General features: G+C 39.0%; 1 protein-coding gene across 12 annotated transcripts in view; it reads right to left on the bottom strand.

Annotated features, from left to right (window-relative positions):
• Positions 1-25,887, bottom strand: part of lrrc7 (leucine rich repeat containing 7) — a 137,882-nt gene that overhangs the window by 32,429 nt on the left and 79,566 nt on the right. For 9 of the 12 annotated variants that reach the window (XR_005206867.1, XM_037769360.1, XM_037769357.1 and 6 more), the window contains 15 exons: positions 20,065-20,267; positions 15,394-15,511; positions 14,969-15,047; positions 13,219-13,308; positions 11,782-11,838; positions 10,493-10,556; positions 9,759-9,833; positions 9,463-9,607; positions 7,968-8,040; positions 7,718-7,735; positions 4,805-4,934; positions 3,667-3,782; positions 3,311-3,380; positions 1,400-1,499; positions 905-1,029 (listed from right to left, as the gene is read on the bottom strand). Coding sequence is in view for 11 of the 12 variants with exons in the window: in XM_037769357.1 (XP_037625285.1) it covers positions 905-1,029; positions 1,400-1,499; positions 3,311-3,380; positions 3,667-3,782; positions 4,805-4,934; positions 7,718-7,735; positions 7,968-8,040; positions 9,463-9,607; positions 9,759-9,833; positions 10,493-10,556; positions 11,782-11,838; positions 13,219-13,308; positions 14,969-15,047; positions 15,394-15,511; positions 20,065-20,267 (1,463 nt within the window). In the remaining variant the exon portion in view is untranslated. The remainder of the gene's footprint in view (positions 1-904; positions 1,030-1,399; positions 1,500-3,310; positions 3,381-3,666; positions 3,783-4,804; positions 4,935-7,717; positions 7,736-7,967; positions 8,041-9,462; positions 9,608-9,758; positions 9,834-10,492; positions 10,557-11,781; positions 11,839-13,218; positions 13,309-14,968; positions 15,048-15,393; positions 15,512-20,064; positions 20,268-25,887) is intronic. The other 3 variants (XM_037769359.1, XM_037769367.1, XM_037769358.1) reach the window with 2 other exon arrangements.

The raw sequence follows: 25,887 nt of genomic DNA, 5'->3' as shown, positions 1-25,887 counted from the left end.
TAAAATTTCTGCCAATAGATCTCCTAATTGTTACACACTGGTCCTTTAAAGTATAACCTTGAGGTTACTCAACACAAACGTGAAAATCTCCTAGATCATTTAACAACACTAGTTTCAGGTTTCTATTTGTCACATATTCAACATATCTCTACTTTTTACAGTGGAATGCTTTGTTGCCCCCTCCGGTACCGCGCTTGATATAATAAATATCAAAACACAATACATACAACAAAGAAAATATATAAAACAAAACATACTATATAGATACTATAAGGTTAAAATCGGATATTATGTCTATTTCTGTGTAAGTAGTCTATGAGAGCAATGCAAAAACCAGAGTCAAATTCCTTGTTTGTGCACACATACTTGACCAATAAAGCCAGTTCTGATTCTGATATTAAGTCAATTATATAATATAATATTTAAACCTCATCTCAAAGAAATCATGACTTTTTTTTTTATCACCTTTGTATGTCAAATAGCTACAAATACTACAGGACCCATGAGCCTCAGCAGTTGAGATCTGAGATCTCATAACATCAGGGATAAAGTAACACCACAGTCGTCATATTGATCCCAAACTCATTCAGAATCTGAAAGTGAATTGATCTCTCTCTCTCTCTCTCTCTCTAGTTGCTCCCACAGTCTTGTACCTTTGACTTTTTCTCAATGAGACACATTTCTTTCCAGTACATTTGCTCACTGTTTGTCCTGATGATTCAACCTGGAGAATTTCATGCTAATTCAAGAGTTCGAGGTTCTCCAGCAGCCACTCAGTTCACGCTGTCTTTGCAGAACTTGAATATAAACCCTGTTTGCCTCATATGACCCCTCCTGCTCAGCTACTCTAAAGAAAGACAGACAGACAGACAGACAGACAGAAACAGAGAGAAAGAGAGCTGACCTTGACCTTCCCAGAGTTGTCTTCCTCTTCTTTCTTGTCCTCAAAGTCAAAGGCCACAGTCATCCTCTGCTGTCTCTGCTCCTCCCACAGAGTAGGATTAAAGCTGTCACTGTCCGACTGGTAATCTGTACACACACACACACACACACACACACACAAACACACACACACACACACACATATAAACACACATCAAGGACATGGTTAAAACTGCTATTAAACAATAGGTCTAACTGTCGGACACACGTTTATTTATACACAAATACTGCTGCATTCAAGTCATATGTACATTTACAAACACACAAATAACACATGCACACGTTCATTTACAAAAACAACAACTTCAGAGCACATAACATCCTATAATGTAACAAAAGTTAACATTATAGTATTGCTAAGTGTAATAAAACAAATGCAAAACATCCTGTGACCTTTTTTAAATGTCTACCCAAACACACACACACACACACACACACACACACACACAGTTTGTACCCTCATCATGTCGCGGTTGCTGAGGAAACATGTAGTTGGTCAAAACCTTCTGTTTGGTTTCAGGGTGGGCTTCTGTCTGCAGCGGGATCAGAGCCTTGGACTGCAAACACACACACACACACACACACATTTATATTAGTATTCTTGTGGGGACGTCCACTGACCACACTGTGAAACAAAAAGATGGTTATTAGAATCTCTGATTGGCTACAGGAAACTTCAGTTTATTCAGAGCTCGACTTGCAACAAAACCCGCCTGCCAATATCTGTAATCCAAATTTAATTTTGCAATCTGAACAGTGACTCAAATTAATTGTCGAATGCCTCCTTAATTTGCATGTTCACCTCATAAAATAAACATTGATTGATATATATTAAAATGATAATGCTGTAAATATAAATGTTATCACACACAAAAAGTTGAAATATATTAATTAGGGCTGTCAAAGCTAACATGATAATAACGCAAATTCATTTTAACGCCAATAATTTCTTTAATGCATTAATGCAATTTTTAGGTTGTAGATACTGGCATCATATGAAACTACAAGACCTAAGGAATCCACTGGTACCAACCATGTCATACTAGCTTGTCGTGAAGGAGGCTAAATAACGCTCAAACTTATGCAAATTTTGGCCAGGAAAAATGGACAATATTTAGCCTGATTGAATCAATTATATCAATTAGAATATCATTGTTTTGTGTTGTTGACTGATTTCCAGTCATAAATATATACATATATTTGCATAAAGCATGCATATTTACCAACTACATGTTGATTAGAGTATTAAATACTTGAAAAAATCTCTCTCTCAAATCTCCCTTTAGTGCTATTAATTGCGATTACTTATGGACGATCATGTAATTAAGCGCGTTTAATCTATTTTAAAGGATTGAAAGCCCTAATAGTAATGCAATGGAATTTCCACTTTCTGTTTAAATTAAAGAAAGCCACTCATAAACTCTTCTGCACTGCAGGAAAATGTAATGTCAATTTTGTTGGTATTTGATTATTCAAGCTGTCAGTTGCAATGCATGATATGACAAGTGAACATGACATTACTGCATTTGGGTTCAATTTAGTTACAGGATACGCATACATTAGTGCCAATTTTAAATGTAAATTTAAAACTGAACTGCCATTTTACAAATTGCATTAGAATTTTAAATGTGCTTTCTTCTTAAGCAGTTCAATAAGGATCCAGTGTTGTGGTGACTTAGATTTCAATTTCATTTACTTTGATTAAACTAAACTTTAAATGTCACGAAGAATATTTTTGTATCGTGAAAAATAGCGTAGTTGAGAACAAAATAATATGTGATCATGGATGGAGCAATAACTCTACATAATTTACACCAGAGATTGTTTTATCCAGTATTTGCATTCTCATTATTATTTTGTTATGGAGCCTCAACATTGTTATCGAGAAGATTTATATGCAGTGAATTATCAAAAAAAAGCATGTTATAAAATAATTATGGGTTCCAAAAACTAAACACATGACAAATAAAGACAAAGGGAATCTGTAAAATCACTAGTACTATGATGGCATCTATGGTAAATTCAATATAATGTATTGTATGCACAGCAGTATTTCCATCAGTACAGGGTCATGCCATACTTCATGTATTGTGATCCACTCTTCTGCACCTTGCCTTTTAGATTATAAGCTGATATAAGTGAAACTCAACACTTCCTGCAGATGTTTCACAATAAAAGTGTTCCTGGGAGGTATAATACTACTTGCTCCTCTGAAAGTGTCTTTTTTAAATAATAAATATGATTAGATAGGAACCGTAGAGGTTATTTACAAATAGCCTATCTTAAATAAAGGCCTGGTCATCTGATTGAAGCTGTGTGCGTTTGTGCTGCATGTACAGTCTCTTGGTAACAGTGTGGGAGGAGATACCTGATTGTCAGAGAGCCAGAGAGCTGCCAGGTCCTTCAGCTTAGTAAAGGTAAACGGTAGATTCTTTAACCTGAGAGAGAGAGACACATAGAGGGAGGGAGGGAGGGAGGGAGGGGTGAGAAAGAAAAGAGAGATGTTTCTTATGCCCACGCACTGTACAGCCTGCAGAACACGTAACCATGGCAACACACTCACCCATTCCCATGGCAACTGCAGGCCGTGAGAGCAGCTACAGAAGCAAAACGGCCATTGAGAAAGTGTTGCCTGCATGTGTGTGTGTGTGTGTGTGTGTGTGTGTGTGCATCTATTGTCACTACTGAGTCATAGTTTGGTCAACTGTGTGTGTGTGTGTGTACCTGTTGTCACTGAGGTTAAGGACTCGTAGTTTGGTCATCTGTCCGATCTCATCAGGAAGAAACTCCAGTTTGTTGGACCGCAGCGACATTACCGTCACGTTCTTACAGTTACCGATCTGAAACACACATATAAACCATCAGATCGCATTACAGTACTAAAAATGATCTTCTGCATGAGGGACACCTTTAAACAAGCTGCGTTACAGTACTATACATGAAGAATATTAAGGCTGCTAACAAATTCCTAGATTAAGTGCTCTTTTTCACAATTCGAGAAGTGGAAAGCAGTAAATTAATGGCATTTGTTGATTAAAAAATTACTTGAATAATGATCGATTATCAAAATATTTTAAAGGGCGGGTCCATCTGCGTTCTGTTCCGTTTTTTTCAAATGGAAACACCCACTCAGCTGTTGCAAAAAGCAGTGACGTAGGTAACCAAAGTAAGGTAATCAAAGCTAATCAATACGGTTTGAAATAATGTGAATGCTACCATTAGCTGAGTCAAAGTTAGCCGTGCTAAGTTTGGAAATAACTTAAAGGGTTTATTCTGATTTTTTGAAGTGGGGTTGTATGTATACTCCCGCGTTCTGCCAGGTAAAATTACAGCTTTTGTGAATGTAGTCTGGTGGCCCGCAGAACACAGGAGTTGCTGGTCTACCGCTGCATCGATCGGTTAGTTTGTGTTATTGTGTGACTTTTAGATCCGAAACTAACGTTGTGTCCACACAGCAGCATATAGCTTAGCTTCAGTGCCAGTACTCCTGTCTGCTTCTCCAAACTGGGAGCGTGCAGACTGCCATCTAAGATACGGTATGTCATGTTAATACACTGACTATAAGGCTGTAGGCTATATATACTGTGCATGTCGCAGCATCATAATGCAAAAACTTACGTCAGGTCAAGTGGGATCAAGGTTTTAGAAGGGCTTGGGAAAATAGCATTTTGACACTGAAACATACGTACTTCAACCAAAATTTGAATGATCAAATTTGAATACATAAGGAACACCACTGTGAAGCTAAAGAATGATATAAAAACCTAAAAAAACAAAATAATGGACCTCCCCTTTAATCAACTAAATCCTTTCTAAATAATATGAGGATGTGCAAGTGTTCATTAGGTTTTGATCTTCCTACCTCCCGCGGCAGCTCTGAGAGGAAGTTCTCGTCAGCAGCGAAGGTCCTCAGGTTGTGCAGGTAGCCGATAGTGGGAGGCAACGACTCCAACTCATTACAACTACAGTCCAACTCCTCCAACAGAGACAGACTGGGTGAAAGGAACAGAGGCAGAAGAGAGGAGATACAAAGAAGATGACAGAGAATGAAAGGAAATTATTCTGCAGGCTGCAAAATCTCTGCTGCAACCTTAGATTACTTAGACTACTGACCTTAGATTACTTTGATTACTTTAAAGGTTTTAAAGGATAAGGACGGTGCTGCTCTTTATTTTTCCTGTTGCCAACAAAACCTGTGAAAAGACTGAACCAAGAATGGATTCATCCCACTATCAAGTATTGTCTGCGTAGCCAAAGCCTGATTATTCCTCTGTGCAGCAGAGCTCCATAGTTGTCCAAAATGTATTAAAAACGAGCCACACGTTGCACTGGGTGACATGTTCCTTCTTTACACAGTTTATTTTGAGTCATTCCCACACACACCAGCCTGTGGTGTAAAATACTGGAGCTGAAAATAATCCGAAACAAATGCATTATTTCCTCCTGTTGTAGTTACGCTTAAGCTGTTTGAGGAAATTACGGACTGTTTCTATATTTTAATTACGTCTTCAGAATGAACGGATGGGCTTGGAGCTGAGTCCCACAGACAGGGTATTGAGAGAAGGACTAACACAGTGTTGGTTTTGTTTTTTTCGTAGGATTTGTTGACAATAAGAAAACCATAGAACAGCACCAGCCTTATCCTGTAACATGTTTATGATAAGAAGGTAAATTTGTCCTTATAGTGACAACTTAGAAGAGTGTTGAGAGAAGGAAAAGATCATCAAATTGAAGAATCAGTCAATAAATAATGACACAACCAATTAAATCAAGATGTAATCTACATTCATTTGGTCTCATTTGCTGACCGCCCATCATCTCTTCCCCACTTTGTCCCCTTTGATGCGTGAAATTCTTCAACCTGGATCTCAACTTCTTCACTCAACTCAACGACTCACAGTAACATCCACGGCAGGCCCTCTACAGGACACCCTGACCCCCTCCCCCCCACCTTGACTGCCATCATTGGCCTAGCAGCACGCTAACAGCAGGCTAATGCTAATGAGACAACACTTTTACATTAATGTACTGTCACTGTGAACATTGCATTAGTCTGCTATCATTATTCCCAATGGACCGGACCATCTGGGCCACCATACGGTCTGACAGGAGAGAGGGGAGGAGAGTTTCATATCCTATATTAAGATTTAAGGTTGCCTGGTTTAGTATTTTACCCTCAGTAGTGTTTGCATTCACACTTAAAAGTATGAATCTCCTACTTTTGTCACAAAAACATAGATTTGAATATGTCAAATAGGAATCCTAAGATTATTTAGCTGCTCCATAATCTTACTCTCAATAGCAGATGTTCCATGGAAACATAGATGCTCACTAGTTAGGCACTAGGTCTCTTTAAGACACACGTTTCTAGATTCTACTCTCCTCCTTTGTGTATGGAGCATTAATGCTTTAGTGCGAGTTTTCACCAGGTGCGGAGCGTTGCTCAGCGAGAAACTTGAACCCTGCTTGCACACTCATTTTAAGTCCCCTCTGGTTGAGAGTATCAGTTAAATGTTTTACATCTCAGAGACAGCAGTTTATACAGCTACCTGGTGTACATATACATGTATATTGTGGCCCAATTTTATAGCTGTAACATAGTAACGGCCTTAAAACATTAAGGACTGAAAGTAAAACGTAAGACTTACTTGCTCTTTCCATGAAAGTAACTGCATTGCTTATTGATTTCTATTTAATCCATTATAGGCTGTACAACAATACTAGACAAGTACAGAAACCTATCTACTGATTCAGCCCAGTGTATATACAGTATACAGTATTTATCCTGATGCACTGATGCAGCTAGAGGGGAATACAATGTACTATTGAGGTACAGGCATAAACTCTGCAGATACATACACTAATCAGTTTAGTAATGTAAAATAATACCTTATTTAGGAATAAAGAATTGTTCATAGAGGAGCAGAAATATGATCACATTCACTATTAGTAAGCAACACTTAAGAGGGGTAAGAGAAGGATCTTTTCAGGTGTTTTTGGTTTAATCAGAGGGGAAGCAATGGATCTACAGTACTACTTATTGAGGCTAAAACCCGGGATTTGTTCAGGAAGACAAATGTTTTCAGAGCGTTCAGATACAAATGTGTGACATTTAAGTCTTAAGTCTTGTGTCACTGAATTTTAGAAAATGTAATCCATCACAGATTAACTGATTCACACAATAATTAGCAACATGATCCAAATCACTACTCAACTGTTTCAACACAGCAAAAAGGAACCCAATCAATTTATTCAAACTCAAACTGATTTCATTAAATATTTACATCACTGTAGGCCTTGTTTCTTCAATCCTGGAGTTCTTATTTACAGTTTTCAATGTGAGCAGAATTGTATGATCTCTAATGATAAAAAAAAAAATACTCTATATTCTGAATTTAAAAATGATTCTGCTTTTTGATTTATGTGATTGAATCTGGACTGTGATGAATTATAATAAGAAATATTGTAATCGAATTACTGTAATCATTTTACATGCAATCATTTCTGTCTGGACCCCTGAGGGGTAATTTTGTACATTTTCAATTAAAAATGTAGATTTTTTTTCAAATATAAAGTCCAAATATAGAAAACTGTTTTGGAGGCAAATGAAGAAAAAGCTAAAAAATGGAATAAAAGTTTATGTTTGCATGTAATTTGCATGTATCCAAGATGTTTCCCACAACCCCATGTAGTTGTGAGCTTGTATCTGTAACGCAGTTGAACATCTGTCTGTCTCTGAATGCACCCCTGGGTCCAGTAGGCTAATGTTACTCACCCTTGCTTGGGCTTCGCACTAACGCCACGGCAACGCAGCAAACACAACACACAGAACCCCCCAATCATGAGCCAGCATAACAACACAGCAACTAACAGCAATCAACAAGGAAAACAACAACCCACCAAGATAAACCTGCTGAGAAAATCTGACAAAATATGGTTTCAAAATAAAGCAAAAGTCTACATGGCTTTATTATTCGTTTTTCTTTTTGTGCATGAGTGTGTGTGTGTGTGTGTGTGTTTCTTACCTCCCGATGGTGTTAGGCAGTGAGGTCAGCTGGTTGTCATCTACCTTCAATGTTGTCAGCTTCTTCAACATTCCTACACAATATGCAAACACACAGACATATTCACATTCACAAACACAAACACAAACATGCTCTTCCAATAAATACACACTGAGTCCAGAAATGTCCCTTTTCAGAAAACAATTTACTGAACAAAAGTGGATCAAAGTATAGAGTTTGCAATATTCTATATTTACCTTATTGTGAAAGCATCCCACGAAAAGACTAAAACCAACAATGATTGGATATTACTAACCAATATTTTCTGTGTAGCCAAAGCGTGATATGCTATTATTCCTCTTTATAATAAAGCTCCAATGTTATCCTAAAAACTATTAACCTCTTCCACTCCTTGAGTGCGCCGGTGCCCTTGGCTGATTTTACTGTCTTATAGAGGACCTATGGCATTCAGAGGATGGATGGCTTTCATGTTATACTGACAATAAGGGGGTTTCTGAACAGTTTCCACAACAGAAGTTGTCGCCATCCAATCGTCGAAAAATCCAATTCTTGCACGAAATCTCCAATTGTCAAAAGTGTTGATACCAAATCACAGCATGGCGTTTTCTATGGTGTCCCTCAAGGTCTTGGTGTCTTAATGTGGTATTTTGGAGGAATTTTTGATCATGTTGTATCAATTCTCGAGTGGTAAAAAATGGTTAAATTTAGCACCAAATGGTATCAACCCAAAAATTGCTTATGAGACATTGTAGAGCATGGGGCTGGCAGTGACATACTTCCATCATAATGTTCCAAGACCTTATACACTTCCACAATTTATTTTAAAACATTATTTATTATTTCTGATTTATGACTAAAACAACTTGACACACAGTGCTGAGCTGCATCTCAAATTAATCTTCAAGTTCCCAGCTTTCAGATGATGTACACCACTTCTATGTGACATCTACTGTTGACCTGCTATCTCCCCCTAAAGTCCTCCTGTACCCCCTAAAAAAGACAAAAACAGGTCTTTTATATGGTAGAGAGAGGTGGAGTGGAAAAGGTTAAAGACCCATCAATGAGCCACACGGTTGCAGTGGGTGTTGTTTCATTGCCATGAGCATTTTAGTTTATTCTGAGTCAGTCCCACATATACCATCCCGCTGCCATAAATATTCTCCAGCGCAACAAAATGCATATTCATCAGAGTCTAAAAATAGCCCCAAACAAATGCAAAATGTATTCCTGTTTAAGTATCATTTGGTGATGAAACTACCGTGTCCAGCTGTTAAATTAGTAAATTACAGAAAACAAAACTATTTATATGTGACCCGTTTTTTAAAGATTCACACCTTCAGGAAGCAGTGGGCATGTTTTTTTTTTGTCTTTTTATGGGATTTGTTGCCAGTAAGACACAGAATACTACTGCACAGCCCCAGCAGGAACTAAACAGGTGGGAATTTAAATGCTTCTTTGTGTGTGTGTGCATGTATGCATGTGTTTGTGTGTGTACCTATAGAGTCAGGGAGGTGCTGCAGCATGTTGGAGGATAGCAGCAGGTCTTCTAAGGCCTCACAGCCTGAGATATCCGTGTCCAACGTCTCAATACGATTCTTAGCTAAGTCAAAGTACCGCAACTGACGGAGTTTTCCTATCGCCTGCAGAGGGGGGGAGGACGAGGAGAGAAAGGAACAATCGAGTGACAGAGAAAAAGACAGATAAGCAAAAAATCTGAAAGAAAGTGTCATTCAAATATCTCCAGAGCTGTTTTTATGTCACTGTAAGAGCTGAAAGTGTGCATGTTCTTACCCCTGGTATACATTGTAGAGAGTTGTTATCCAGCCACAGCTCTCTTAGGTTGTGGATCTGTTCCAACACCTCCGGCTAACATGCAAACAGAGGAATCCGTATCAGCATATACTGACCACAAATATGCAGATGCTATTTATATGAAAACAATTGAATTATTCATTAACATCAAAGGACACTGTCCCAGCACTAATGTTGTGAACATGTACAGATCCAAAAAATAACTTTAGTGCATTTTCAGACCAACTCTGGCATAAATAAAGAAAAAAAATGTCGGCAGAGTGGGAGAGACTGGCAATCTCTCCTTACATGCTTTCTCTCTCTTGGCAGGAGCCAGACCATGCAGCCAACCTACTCCTCTCATAGCTGACTTCCTGTCTGACCCTGATGTCATATCCTGTTATCCTCCATCAGGTCGCTGTGCCCCATTTCAGGGTCCAACTGATGGACCGTAGGCTTAACTTGCTCCTGCCTCAGTGCGACAGCCTACAGAGGACTGACCATATGCCATATTTGGTCTTGAAATGTGAACTTTGAAGGCAGTGGCCTCTAAAATAGGACACAGCATCTGTGTTTCTGTTTGGATGCCTCCTTCACTTTACAAATAAATATGGCTCAACTACTAAGACATGAATATTTGAGTTTCCTGTGATCACAAGGGGATAATCTACATGTTAAACATCTACATTTAAACACTTAACTTATGCTGCATTTAAAAATACAATCAGTCTCACCATCTCAGAGAATTCATTGCTACCCAGATCCAACCTCTCCAACTGTGTCAGTCTGTGGATGGACCTGAGAGGACAGAATACATTGATTATTACTACTACATTGTGACATATGTACATTACAGTATATCCCACCAAAACATCAGGCAAACATACAGTTTAGCATTTTAATATTTATATTATATTGTATTCTGTATCTTTGATTTTTTTTTTTTATTTGTATTTTCATTCTTATTCTAATTATTATAAATAATTGCACATTAGCCTTTTAGAAATTAGCCACCCTGCATTCCACTCACTAACAAATAAAACCATCATTAGATAATTACACATGATAATATTACTGTCATACATTGTAGTGTATTTCTGCCTGTCTTCTGTTTATTGTGGATTTTTTTTTTTTTATTCAAATGTAGCATCTACAGTGTGGCCGTGGATAATCTTCCATTGACGATGCATGCAGTGTAGTGTACATATTTAAAGAACTTTAGAGAGAATAATAGAACAAGTTTTGCAAATTGCTTTACGCCCACATTGACTTCAGTATGATGTGTACGCAAATGGGTCAAATTGCCATCCCAACTGTCCCCCTTGCATATTGGGAGTGTTAAGGATGTGCTCAAAGATTAACATGTGTTGTAGCAACGATCAGTGAAAGAAAATACTATCAAATGTGGTACAGTTTCCTGGATAGTGTTTACTATAGCTACATCCTTCCTTTTTCAAATTTTCTATAATGTCATTTACATTTTGACCACATTACTGTTCTTTTTTAGCAAAGGTGTGATTCCCTAAAGGAAAAAAATCATTAACAAGTGATGCTAACAGGAGTCAAAATACCTCCTACATGTTGATGAGGAGGCAACTCAACAACCAGCAGTGACTGTGAGCCATATTCACAGTTGAAATGGAATGAGAATTGTGTTCTGGTAGTTGTATTTGTAAAGTAGTAATAGCAGCAGTAGTATTTTTGACATTAGTGTTAGAGCTTTTCACAATCTATTGTAATTGATATCATGTTACTCTTCAACTTTGAAGGTTATCTCTGTTACAGTTGTTACGTTAAACAGGAAACATTTAAAACTGATAGAACCAACACATTAGTGTTAGAACAGGCTTCATCAGTATTCAACACCACCTGCCAGGGGTAAATATAGTTTTAATCTGGACACCTGGGAAAGCAAGCATACACTGTAATATTATGAAACATCTGTGTGTGCACACAGTTGCACTTAGTGGTGTAATGGATTCTTTCTTTCTTTCTCATACACATATATGGTGTTTTTTCTTACTTTGGCATGGTTTTCAGGTGGTTCTCTCTGAGCTCCAGGATCCGTAGTTTGGAGAGTCTGAAAAACAGAAGACACATAAACCAAAACTGCATTTACTTTATTAATTCTCTCTTGCAACGATTGTTACTCCAACAGTTGTTTATAACATAAAATAAGGCAAAAAAAAAAACAGGCCCCATTTATCCCAATTTCAACTCCACAATCAGTGATAATAATGATGCATAATGATTGACCAGTAATGTGTGATTACCTAAAATTACTCCATCATCATTACAGATGATCATCACCATGAAATGTTTTTAATTTAGAGGATTTATTTCACTAATGAGCTTCCACATATTCGACAGGATTTAATATGAAATTGCATTCATCATGAACTGACCGACATCAGCTGCCCTTACTCACAATAACAGAATAAAACCGGCAGAACAACATGTTGGAAAATTTTAATAAGAAAGCAATAAACCAAAAATACAGCACAGTGACCTTTACCTGGATAAAAAGTATATTAATGGGATAATGGGAGGAGGAAAGAATGATTGAATGGATAGAGGAATAGAAATATATTTTTTGTGTGAAATGAAAGCATGCCCCAAATATAAAAGTCCATAAAAGGTCTAAGACTAAGGGGCTGTTCACATGCTGCCCTCAAATGCATTGTTGTCAATGTAGATGCAAGGAAGCTGCGCTCCGAAGCGAGTGTGACGCCGTCGCAACGTGCAAGTGTTTCTAAGCACATATTTTGCAGGCTGCAACGGCTGAGCCCCGAGATAAAAATAGTTCAACTACGGTAAATATGTCTATGTTTCAATATGAAGGAGAAGTTAATCATTTTGCAAGGCTATCCAAAGCTTTACAATCAGTCCTATGGACTATTTTACTTGTGTCATCCTTTCCATCCCGAGGACGTCACAACTTCCGGTTGAAAGGTCAGCCAAACTAACACAGAGAAATTGAACAGTATTGTTACTGTGAGGGATTGACGGTGCTGGAAATCCATTAATCTTTGTTTTGACTTTGTTTAGTTTAGTCACAGGCTTTTACTGCTAAATTACCACAACGTCATCATCATCATCATCCTCATCATGGCAGTGCACAGATTTAGGTTGCTTAGTAACGGCAGGCGCGACAGGAGCGCAACCTCTGGTTGGCATTCTCCGTGTGTTTTTAGACACAACATGTAAACAGCCCCTCAGGTTTATTGCATTCTCAGCTTCTTTAAATAATTACGAATCATTTAATCATGTGCAGTACAGTATAAAGGCTGATAAACATGGACATACCCATTCTTTTCATAAAGATTCTTTAATATTGATACTAGTTGCATTGGATAAGGTCTGTGGTGCCTGAAATATGTAAAAACACCCCATCCAACACAGTCACACACACAAATGCTCACAACCAAGTGCACGCTAACAATTGCATGCATCCCTTTACCTGCCAAAGTTAGCCGGCAGATACTCCAGGAAGGCATCGTTTAAGAAGAGCTGGGTCAGATTCAGGAGCTGCGTGAAACCATCTGGGAGTCTGGAAGAGAGAGAAATGACAGAGAGAAACAAAAAAAAATAAGAACATATAATGCAGAAGAAGAAGAATAAGAAAGAGAAAAAGAAAAGTGTGTGTGTCCTCGAAGAGCCACAATGGATTAAAACATGTTCCCATGACAACCCTGTAGAAACAGCTACAGTAACTACTGTTAGACTGCAGATGACTCATCTCCTGCACGCACACAAAGTAAAAGAAGCATTTCTGTGTGCAGTTTACTGCGTGGTTGAGTCCAATTGTGCTTCATGGACATAACACCACCGACAGGAAAACAGCAATTACTATCATAACACCTGATGCTCCAACACTAAACAACATCAGTACTTTATTGTAGCAATTATATCTTCTATTGTCCAGTCATAGTTGAGCCAATAGGATAGATATGGTTGTATGGTAGTTAAGGGTCTGTGGCTGCAGCCAACGACTATAAAATATTTACTGCCGCTGTGGTGCTTAAAATGCATGGATTTGGAATACGTAAAAGCAGAAAGAAAACAAGAACATTGTCGGTCCCTTGACAGAGAAAAATCTGCTCAAACAGCTAAAAACATGGTAAATGCATCAAACAATCCATTACGTCTGGAACTCAGTCCAGGTCCATTCAAACTGGCTGACTCAATTGGTGCTATCAACAAAACATGGAACACAATGTCCCAATTCTCAATGAAAAAAATACTACAAATGAGGCAATTTGAAAGTGTAGAAAGATGTTTATTTTTAGGATGATAGAGTTAGTGTTTTATCTCACGTTGTTATCCAGAAGCAGATAAATTAGCCCCGACATTTTTCTCAGTTTTTTTGTTAGTGCAGCTACTGTAGGTGTCCATCTTTCAAAAACAAACCTCTGTGCTGTAGATAAACATTAATATTTGCTGTCAAACTACATGCCAGAGTATAGGGAATGGCAATGTGACGTCATCGACAGCACCATCATTTTAGAAGCATAAAGGGTAAGAGTGTCATCCGCTGGTTGTTTACTGCAAGTGTCAAAAGATAACACAAAACACTGCACAGTGAATAAGATTCAAAAGCCGAATTGTAGTATATATAATAAACAGTCAGACACAAAGGTAGACTAACGTTATGGGTTTCATTTTGCAAGATATCGGTAGATTAATAATCAGCAGACTTTTTGTTAGTTGCTAATATTTGTCCGGATGATTGTGTAGTTGGCATTTGGCTTGTAGATCTTAATGTCATATACCTACCAGTGTGGGAAATTAAGTTTTTTGTCCTGCCACAGTGGCTGGTGGATTCCAAAATCCATCCAAAGATTAACATATTTTGAACTGCTGACAGGTGTTCACTGTAATGGGTGGCAAACTGTCAAGGTCCTCCTAATGCATAAAGATCCATATCATAAACTAACTTCAGTTTTGTAATTTATGGCCCCTTTGCCTCTGTCAGCTTCTCTTTATATGGGTATTTGTCTTTCGCACGTACTTTATTCATTTCTGATGATGAATGATAGACAGATGACAGATGAATAGACCGAGGACAGATAATGACAATCTACCGTAGCTGTGTACGCTACCCTCCAAAAATGGCCCCAGAATGCTCCGTGATTCCTATTCTCTATTCCGACTGGTTCAGCAGTCATGATATGAGTAAGATGTGTTACTACAAGGTGTTGGTGTCTTACTTGGTGATCGGGTTGACACTGGCCTCCACCACAGACAGGCCTTTACAGCATTTTATATTGTCGGGAAACTCCTGGATACCTGTTAGAGAGAGACACAGAGACGGAAAAGGAAAATGTGTTAGTTACTTATTTCGACTTTTTGTTGAGTGAATTCCTATAAAGGCGGGGAATTATTATCAGTATTTAGACGTCACATTTTGTTTTTTAAATAATTTGGATGTGAGATTATTGTGATTAGGATTTTTATTCTGGGACTGCCTCAGCTATTTGAGATCTGTGCTACCTTTGTTTACTCACCCGCTCAACTCCATTTACTCTACCGTATCTGGGCATGGTTGTAATTAAAAGTGCAGTTGATAATGCCGGTAGAGTTTGACTTTGTTCAGGTTGAATCGGTCATGTGTGTCACAGAGAGGATTTCTTACCGTTTTTACTGATGTCTAGCTCTTTGAGGTTAACCAAGCTGGCGATGGTGGTGGGCAGGTTGGACAGGTCGTTATCGGGCATGCTCAGCTTCTTCAAGGCCTGGCAGTTGAAGAGTTGCTATGGAAACACAGAGGGGAAACAATTGAATATTATAGTCTGTTGGCAAAATCACGCAGACCTTTAGTAGAAGGGTACGGAAGGACAGAGAGCGAGAAAGTCAGCTGGAGGCATGTAGCACTTAATGTTGTGGAAAAGCAGTGCCATTTTAGCTGCTTTTCTATGAATAATGCAGAATTAATCTTCAACATACGGTGGCCCCTCGGGACAAAACACACACTGGAGTGAAAGCAAAAACATTCAGAGAAATGTGCCCTTAGTAGAAAAATACTGCAAATGCCAAAACATATGTATGAAAGCACACATGCAAAAAAGGAAAAGTGGAAAGTGCTTAGCGTACAGAAAGGCTGAACTGTAAAATAACAAAAACACACACAACAATGCAAAAGCACAGACATGAAGGGAAATGCTATCCAAATCCAGAAATGCTGCAAATACTAAAACTCACACAAAAGCACAAAAAATAAGAAGATTTTGTATAAATAATCTTGAGTCAAGATCCACGACTAGTTTTTTTCCAGAGCTTTCGCCTGCTTTTAACAGATACTTCCGAGATCAAGAATAGACATTCATGCTCGGGAATAGAGTCCAACATCAAGATCTAATGTTAGCAGTGAAACGTCCATGGATGCTCCAAATAAACAGAGAAGTAAAGTTAAGAGGTAACGTTAGTGTTAAATAAATTGAGAATTTATATTTATTTTAAGTTATAATTCCCATAAGCAGCAACAATAAACCAGCTAAATACCCTTACTGACAACACCTCTTGCTCATTAACTGTGTAAATTAGCAACCTGCACTTTCTAAAGTTAGCGAGCTGTACTGTAGCTTGACTGTTAAGATAGCTGGATAATAAAATACAGTCCATCTATTGCTGTGTATTAACATACAACTGTCTCATATTTAAATTGACTTTGCTATCTGCCATCTGCTACCTTTAATAATTATATGCTAAAATAGCATATAATCAGTGGGAAACCAAAACTAATAGAAGACACTTCTGATCAGGCACTAATCTCACCATTGTGTAACTTATTGTCTACACAAATGTAACCTGCTAGCTAATGTAATGATTCAGGGAGTTTATTAAGAAATTTCAAATAAGTTATTTGCTAATTATTATCTATTTATCAGCAGACATGGAAATAAAGCATATAAATTAACTTTGTATTCTTTTCCTGGAAATGTATGAAATAAATTAAAAGCTATTGGGAAATAGCGGAATATAATTATTAAATAATGTTTATAATAAAGTAATTTTTTATACATTTTGAGGTAAATATTGGGGTAATTTGGCAGTAATTCTAAAAAAAATTAAAATAGGTTACTTGCTAATTATCACCTAATTACCATGAAATTTGCGGATCTGTAAAATGAAGTGTTACCTACATAACACATGGGGGAAAAAAATCAAATGTTTCAAAACACTTCCAGAGTGTGCTATCTGTAAATTGTAAATTGCACTGAGGTCAGTGTAAACATGTAGCACCTTAATCTGCCAAGTGTCACCCAGACTTCACCCACTGAGTGTGATTTGATGTCTAACATACTTCACACAAAACATTCAATTATTATCTTAAGATGTGCAATGTCTAATGTGTAATTTTCTCATAATTCAAACAACCATATGTTCACTCACATTCATTCCTGCAGGCACTTTCCAAGTCACCTAACTTGCACAAAGAAAGGTTTATGTCTAGAGGGTAATCCGCAAATTGCGAAAACTTACAAAAACTCTTGTGAAACTCGCTGCCCAATGACCTCTCCTAACGTTAACTATTCAAGGTCAATAATCTTACCCATCTCGTAAGAGTTTCCCAAATTGTTGGTTACCTTCTAGACACACCAAAGAAAGGGAACCCTTGCAGACATTTAAAAAATGAAATCATTGTAACTAAATCATAAACTGCACAAAACAAAATGCTGTTTTGTGGACAAAATCCTTTTGGATCGCCTATTCTGTATAATATATTGATGTGTTGAGATATCAGCCACATTTAATCTGTCACACCTTGCTGTCACTGTTGTCAAAAACAAAAATAAAAGGAGCACCGGGGCCACAGAGCTGGACAGAGCTAAACATTGATAGGGCTACTCTGTGCCGCGTGGATCAGGCGAGTCAGGTGAGGCCACTACACTTAAAGACAAAATCACTTACTCTCAGGCAGCTCTCCAACTCCCTTACATGGAGGCCAATCACTCTGGCAGCCTCCATAGCTCTTACACTATCTTGGCACACACACATAAACATACACATTGTCAAGGCTTTTTGTCAGTTGAATGCTAGTTTGGCTCGTTACTTACTCAGCCCTATTAGACTGTCTCCATTCATGCAGGCTATATTTAGAAATCTAATTCACCATTTCTGCCATTTAAACCAGGACAGGATATCAATAAGATGAGACAGCGTTCCTATAAACAGCACCTGTAATTCTCCTTGAAATATTGGAAGGGCATTTTGCCTCATTACTGTTCACGTGAGGGTTTTCTGAAAGTCTCGGGTGGCCTGGGAGACCTCATGTTTCCTGTCACTCAGTATTGCCTAGTAGGGGATGATGTTTGTATATTACAAACACCATTCCATACGAGACAATATCTAGTAACCATGCCACAAAAACAAAATAGTCTTAGTCTCAAAACTCTTCAAATGCTACTTTTCTGTAGGAATGGCAATGCCAATAAGTCGGTCAGTCAAGTCAAGAAAAGTTCATGTATAAAGTGCAAAAATTACAAATTTGCAAAATGTGTAACTTCACAGCAGTCCAGTGTAAAATATCTCAACAATTTTTGAATGGACTGACTTAGTATGCTGACGAGAGTATGTAAACACTAACATTAGCATTCAGTTCATTGAGTACGCCTGAGGCTGACCAAGTACAATGAGGAAAACTGCAATGTGCACTGACAACCGGAGTCTGAAATTCCCTAAATTGGCAACTGTACAGAGGATAAACCCTTTTGGTTTGGTATCAGCATGGCCTCAGTGCCACCACTTAGGGCATACTTTACATTTCTTGCCCCACCAGAGATAAAGATCTGAGAATAGCAAAGCTTAGTAGCATTGCTTAACTGTAAATTCCTTTAAATGAACATCATGGTGCCTCTCTCTCTACGAGTAAATGAATGGGCTCACACGACATTCAAGGGGACATATCATGCTTATTTTCTGGTTCATATTTGTATTTTGGGTTTGTACTACAACAGGGGACATATCGGCTACAACAACATATTTAGCCTATCAATGTTATTTTTATTAGACTGTATCAGTGTGAACAGACTCCTAAAAACATGGGAAATCCATAACGATAACGATAATGCTCTCAGACCTCCGCCAAGGAGACAGTTCACTGAGGCGTGATGGTTAAAATCTGTAAGTACTGCAGCTTGCGCTCATTTATGCAGGGCAGGCGCAACAGATTGACTAAAATGCACATGTAAAGGCACATTGTGACCACAAGTTTGAATTTGGTATTGTCCACAATCGAGTGTGGTCGCATATGGGCAGTGATAAACACTCTTATAGCATTAGTTATTACTTTGGCACGGTCTGAATCTGCAGTGGGAGGCTGCCTGAACGCTGTGGGGAGAAGGACTATCCCGAGAGCTCAACAGGCTGCACCTGCAGCAGTCATTAATGTTCGGCGGACCGGATGGGAGGCTTTGGCCGCCACATGTTGATCAATGTACTAAAACATGTTTACAAGCTTTAATGTTCAAAAAACACTTTATTTTTCTCATACTGTCTGTTTGAATATACCTGTATTCACCCTCTGTCTGAAATGCTCTTGTGTCTTTAAGCCTCCCTCCCAAAAAAGCCCAGTCTGCTCTGATTGGCTTGTGAGAAAAATATGGTGCACCTTTGCAACGGTAGTTCTCAATCTGCGGGCGGTATATTCTAATGAGCCTGCATGTGACATAGGAAGGGGGAGCTAAATCTGAATGGCTTGTTTTCTGACACAAAAAATTTACTGGGTTGTCTTATTTCATAGTTTGTGGGTTGGTAGGCCCTCCAGATACCCGATTTATACCAGATAAATGTAAGTGCACAAACACTGAAAACAGTGAGTTTTTCATGATATGTCCCCTTTAATATATCCGTAGGTGTCAACTTCTGAGTGAGCCGTTACAGCCAAGTAATAACAAGAATAAAGGTCCACTTTTGTCATATACCACAAAGCAATAAAATACTATATGTCACATTTACAGTTGCTTTATGTAACTGGTCGAGTGCAAAATGCATATTTGCTGTGCTTTCCAACGATAGGTTAATAAGTAAAACAGCACTTTATGACGTCAAACGTACGTCACGGCTCCCTAGAACAAGGTGTGGAGCACACAGCTTATTCTAACCAAAGTGATCGAGGTCTTAAGAAAGTGCAAAACATATTGGTCCTGGGATTTTCACTCAGGTTTTAGAAGGATCACATTAGGGTTGAGTGACTGGCCTTGGTCCAGGTCAGGTCAAGAAGTGGCTTTACATTATGTTTAGCAAGTTGGGCATTGGGAGACAAGTGTCAGCAGAAAGGAGTTAACATGTGGTTCAGAGGAGTTACCTTGGGTAGTTCCTCAATCTGGTTGGCGTCGAGGTAGAGCTCCTCCAGAGTTCTCTCGAAGCTGAAGATCTCCTTGGGAACCTGCTGCAGGCTGCAGTGGGAGTAATCCAACACCGAGATCACTTCCTCTTCACCACGGAAACAACGGCACGGCACCAGCCGGCCAATCAGCTTCCGCTTAGTGGTCATTTCCAGACACTGCACTATAGTGGCAAGAAGAGGAGAGGAGAGAGGTGACGTTAGATTCAATTCAGAGGGTCTGAAACTCGTGAACATCAACTCATTATATATTATTCATTTCTTTGAGTGCCTGTGTAGATGATTGTTGGTGTGACAGCCAAGTACATAGTCAGGCTTCATCACTCAGTTAATTCAGAGGTTAACTATGGAGCTGTCATTAAAATTCACATGTGGGATTTTCTTTTGGTGAGTAATGCAATAACTCAATACAAAGAGGAACACTTCTTTTTTTAAAACACCTACATGTACTGTAAAAACTGTTAATGTGCAGGGAAAATGTAGGGTGTAAAAATGACAGCATTCACATGACATCAGTGTTAAATTGACACTTTAATCATCAACTTTCAGCTTCAAATAGTCAACAAATTACTAATCTTTGGTCTCTTGCTTATGGTATTTCATCTTTTTCAGATTTTTATCACTATCACTGAATTTATTGTTCAATACTTGTGTCATGGTTTCACAATTGCCTCTGGTAAAAACTTCAAATGCCAACTCTTTTCTTTAACCTTCATTGTAAGTATGTTAATCTTGCTGCATAGCTGTGAGTTACCTACTTGCACAGTGAAAGAGGAAGACATAAGTCGTTTTATATATTCTATTGTTATGTAATGTAATATAATGCATTATCTGGGAAATCAATTGAGGAATTGGTTTAGATAGGAATGTCTGTTTTTGCCTAGTAAAGCAAATTAAATTCTTGACATATCAACTTACTTCATCACACTGAAGCAAAAATCATAAAAATCCCATATTGCCATAAAGTTGTCTTTCTTGTTGATTTTAAATGTTGCAGCATCCACAATGGTGACACATTTGTATCTTCTCATGTTACGCATTGTCATCCAATCCTAGATACAAACATATGTATTAATTTAGTCCCGTAGCCTTTATGGATCTGACGGCTGCTGCATCTTCAGGTATAAAAAAAGTCAACATTCACACGCCCACATTTCAATGAAACAGTTTTTGGTCGCTGTAATTGTCCACACTGGTCGTAAAGAGATTAATGTGTTTTGAATGGAAGAGATGGCGGACAAATCTGCAGCCCTCTTTCTGTGCAAGGTTAAGTTTGAGTTAATATGAGGCTTCAGAAGTTAGTGAAACCAAAGTTACAGACTTTTTAGTACATAATTCCCTGTTTGTGTTATTACAGCCCGGTTTCATTCCCAGGGCGTCAAATACTGACGTTTTGTCACAATCGTTGGCGTCTGATACCGACACACAAGGCTGTATGAGACGCACCAGGTTTTCAACTAACTCCAATGTAAACCCATCTGCAACAATATTAGACGCTCTGAGCAACTGCTCCGGAAGTCAGGTAACATTATAAAGATGGGTCAAACAAACATAGGGCTTTCACCCAGGAAACTTGTGTCCCGTGTGAAACCATAACTCGAAGTGGAGTTAAGTTAGGAAACTTATTTTAACCCAAACAACGATCTTTTCCTAAACCTATCCAAGTAGTTTAATTGCTTAAACATAACCAAGTGTTTATCTGCGACTGTAGTGGAGCATCTTAGTTTGGCGGGTATGGCTGCCCAGTTCGTTAGAAAGTGACGCCAAGGGGTCCTGACCAAACGTCTGTATGTGACGAGTTGAAGTATGCCCTCACTGCAGCTCAGCATAGAACCGGGGGAGAATCAAAAAGAGGTAATTTCGCACAAAAAAAGACCATATCTTTGGAAGAAACCCATTTATATGTTTATCTCAGACTGCTGAAGCTTCATTAGCTTCAGATAAACTTTGCAATGCTTTCCAACGACCGCCAGGCAGGTGTAAAACCTAGGGCAGATAATACAACCATCACTCGCCAACCAGCAGGCGGAGGCTCAACTCTTTCTGTCTCACACACAGACACACACAGTCACTCTCTTCAAACAACAGGCCACAGCCATATAATTAGACTGAATCCTTTGTAATTCAGCGACAACATCACTCCGTCACTCCATTACACGACTCCATTTAAAAAGCCAGCAGCTGAATGGCACGAGTAGGCAAACCACGGGTATTAAAATCCTTGAGTGAGGACGATTTATCATTCAGCTTTATCATTTCAAACCCTAAACGCTTACTACACTCAATCTACTGACAAATAATAATAATAAAAAAACGTTTTAATGCCAGCTCTTTCAGATAGAACAAAGAGTGAATCTTCAGTTATCTTGACTGCCGCCTCAATTTCCTGTTTGATCTGGATGAGATAAAAAAAACAGCTGTGATGAGGGGAAGAGGAGGAAGAGGACAACAGGAGGGGATGAGGAGTGAAGCTGAGGAGACAAAGGGGAATCAAAAAGGGGGTTTGAGGAGGAAAAAAAGGAGGGAGAGAACATGAAAATGAGGAGGCGTAGAGAGAAGGAGACCAGGAGGCTCGGAGATAAGACCTGCATCTTTATCTGTCTATAAACACACACATGTCCGGCCCAGTGTGACCAGATGAATTCAGGAGATAGGCGGAGTGATCTTGAGCACTGTGAGGACACTATGTTATCTGCTCAAGGCCAGTTGAATCTGATAAAAAAAAAAAAAAAAAACGCAGATCCTCCAGGACTGTTTATCTAAAAGGGGTTGGACTGTTAAAATCAATACATCCTTATCCCCAGTCATGCTCAAAGCGGGCGTAATGAGGCGAGCTGGGATTTACTGTTTGTCTACAGTACGTGTAAACCCAGCAGTCAGAGCTTCTCATGGAGCTCACACCTTGGACCACTGGTTCTTGTCTCACCCCTCATGTTTAGAGCTAAAAGGCAACCCGGGGTTTGTTTAGCTGCTTGGGAATGGGTGAGATTTCAACAATTAGGCTTTACACAGCTCAGATAAGAGGCATGTCCTGTGTTTTCATTTTCCTTTCTAGTCTGAATACAAATGTCAATGTGATGGAATGCCAACTCAGACAAAGATGCTGTAAAACTAAGCTGGGCACATCCTGATATCATGCCATAGCGTGTAACAGACCCGCCTGTCCACCAGAAGATAGCGTGTCAGCATGACTAACTTGGACAACAAGCCGCATCAGCCTCACTATCAACAGTTAAATGTTGTGTTAACAGTTTCCAGGCCTGGAGCAGAATACAGGTCAAGACATCCTGCTGCTCTGTACGAGATCCTCTGCACCAAAGATGGTTGAACAAAGCACCGGAAAGTATGTGACACAAGACATTACTTCATATAAATATATCCCATTTGTGTATATATATAGAAGGCCTAGACTTGTGGTAGATGTCACACTCTTATGCATTCAGCCGACTATATCTCCTCTTATATGTTTGGTTTCAGTGCAGCCATCCAATCAGCAGAGGACACGCGTCAGATGACATGCTCTGTCATGGTTACACAGCAGAAGTAGGATTCATTGGCTGAGTAAGCAGGCAGTCTGAGTGCTAACTTGGCTGAAAGCTAAAGGTGTGAAATCGGTTTAATGCTTGCTGCATCCTCTAATCAACTGCTTGACATCCCAGCCAAGAGCCAGATGGCCCAGTATAATTCTCCAAAACCAGCAACACTGATATGACCTTTTGGTAGATCTCTACTACAGATTAAAGAGGATTAAAGTGGGTCATAAGCTTTTTATTTTCTTTCTTATAGCAATTGTCTTCTTTTTGTGGCTTTGCTTGATCTTTATTGTTTTTCCTTCAGTCATCACGGTCATAAAGTCTATTTATTCACACATAAGCTACATTTGTTTTCCAGACTGACCAGAGGTGAATTAACCTTGAATGATTAGAGACTCTCTATTAAGACCTCCAAAATGACCCAGTTAAAAAAAACACTGGAAAGTCTTGTGGCTAAAGATTTGGCGAGATCAAAAGTATAAATATCAGCACGCAGTCTGTTAAACAATCTGTTTTTTATGAGCTACTGCTGCTGCAGCTGCTTGATTCTGCACTCACAGTCTATTGATGTAACAGCTTAAGCATGCAAAGACAGACTACACTAAAAATAACAGCTCTTTTTGTCAAGAGAGCAGAGAAAAAGAGAGCAGCGCTGATGTTAACCAATTCGAATTAGGCAATGACAGCAGGGACAATGACAAATATTAGGAGCAAATGGGAGGTTGTTTACATGGGCAGCGATGAGTGCCGACTGAGGGCAGTCACCTCAATGACACAAACATCAAGAAGAACCCAGAATATGGACAAAGAAGATGCACAGAACAGGACTGTTTCCTCCAATATGTGGATTTTTTATTTCAAAATATAAATATGAGGCAAATGACAATAAGATGATCAATTTTAAGGTGCTAAATGCGAGATTTGAAGCATTTCTATTGCTTCTGCACGGCTCTCAACATAGCGACGGTTGAGACGCAGCTAACGGTGCTAACAACGCTGACAGTGAAAACTACAGCAACACTGCTGACAGAGCTAACAGTGTTAATGTGGACGGGAACCGGAGGGTGGGTGAAACGCTTCTGCACTAAAAACTGGCTATGTCAACAAATAACCCATCCTCATACAACGGTTCGTATGATATCTTATGAAAAGTTATTCCTCACTTTTTGTGTGTTTTCCTTCCAACACGAGACGCTTGTGACAATTTCTCGTGTCTTCACAGGAAACTACTTAGTTCGCTTTAGGCAACAAAACTACTTAGTTACTTGATTTGGGTTAAAATAACTCTGGAAGTGGCATAACTTAAGTATGGAAGTTACGTGACAAATAAATCAATGTAGACTTCTGGTTTCACACGGGGTACGAACACCGGCCTCCTGGGCAACAGTCTGATGTTTTTTGGACCCACTCATCCACCCTGACCTCCTCCCTAAGCGGCGTTTGTCGCTCTTTATACTTCCTGGCTCACAATTACGTGGATTACATACAAATTGATTTTGTGGGATATAGCGTTACATGAATTACAGCGCATTATTTTTCATAGGTATAGCTACCAACGGTGTATGAGAACAGCCTGCAACAAAGGTAGTCATTAGTCCTCTATATCTTTACATAGCAAATAGTTGTTTGCTGCTACATTAATGCTCTGGATATCGTATAGAGCACCTTTACCACAATATACCAGAATTTGGGCTTTAAAAATCCACATGCAGCTCATGTTCATTCATGGCTGTCATGTTTTGTGGAAGAAAATGGACCTAATTATAAAATCTTTGCTTTTCTTTTGTGTTTCTTTGTGTTTCTGGAGCTCTGGTCGACCCCGTTTGAGTGAACGAATGTAAGGGGGGACAGACTCAGACTCCCCGAGAGCCAAAAAAACAAAAGGTAGGAAAAGAGTCAGAGCGAGCCGGCACCAATGGGGTAAAACTAGGAAGTGAGCGTGGTTGGCTGTGTTGGCTCTCGCTGCTGCTATGGAAACAGCATGACAGAGCAGACTGACTCTGCAGAGGCAACGCTACATGCGTGCATGTGCAAGCTCCCAGCACACTACATTATACTGTACAGACACACATTTAAAGGATTTAGCTTTGTTCATATCAGTACGATGATAATTACATAAAAGAAACAAAGATGTGAGTAGTGAGAAATTTTGCAAGAACTGGTAATACACACACCTGCCCACACACGCACGCAGCCACCCACACATGCACACATTTACACACTAGCAAGCAGAGGTGAAACAAGTATTCAG

This window comes from Sebastes umbrosus, chromosome 5, assembly GCF_015220745.1.
Source record: "Sebastes umbrosus isolate fSebUmb1 chromosome 5, fSebUmb1.pri, whole genome shotgun sequence".
NCBI lineage: Eukaryota > Metazoa > Chordata > Actinopteri > Perciformes > Sebastidae > Sebastes > Sebastes umbrosus.
The sequence above is the reverse complement of the archived record's forward strand: the minus strand, read 5'-3'. Positions and strand labels throughout refer to the sequence as shown.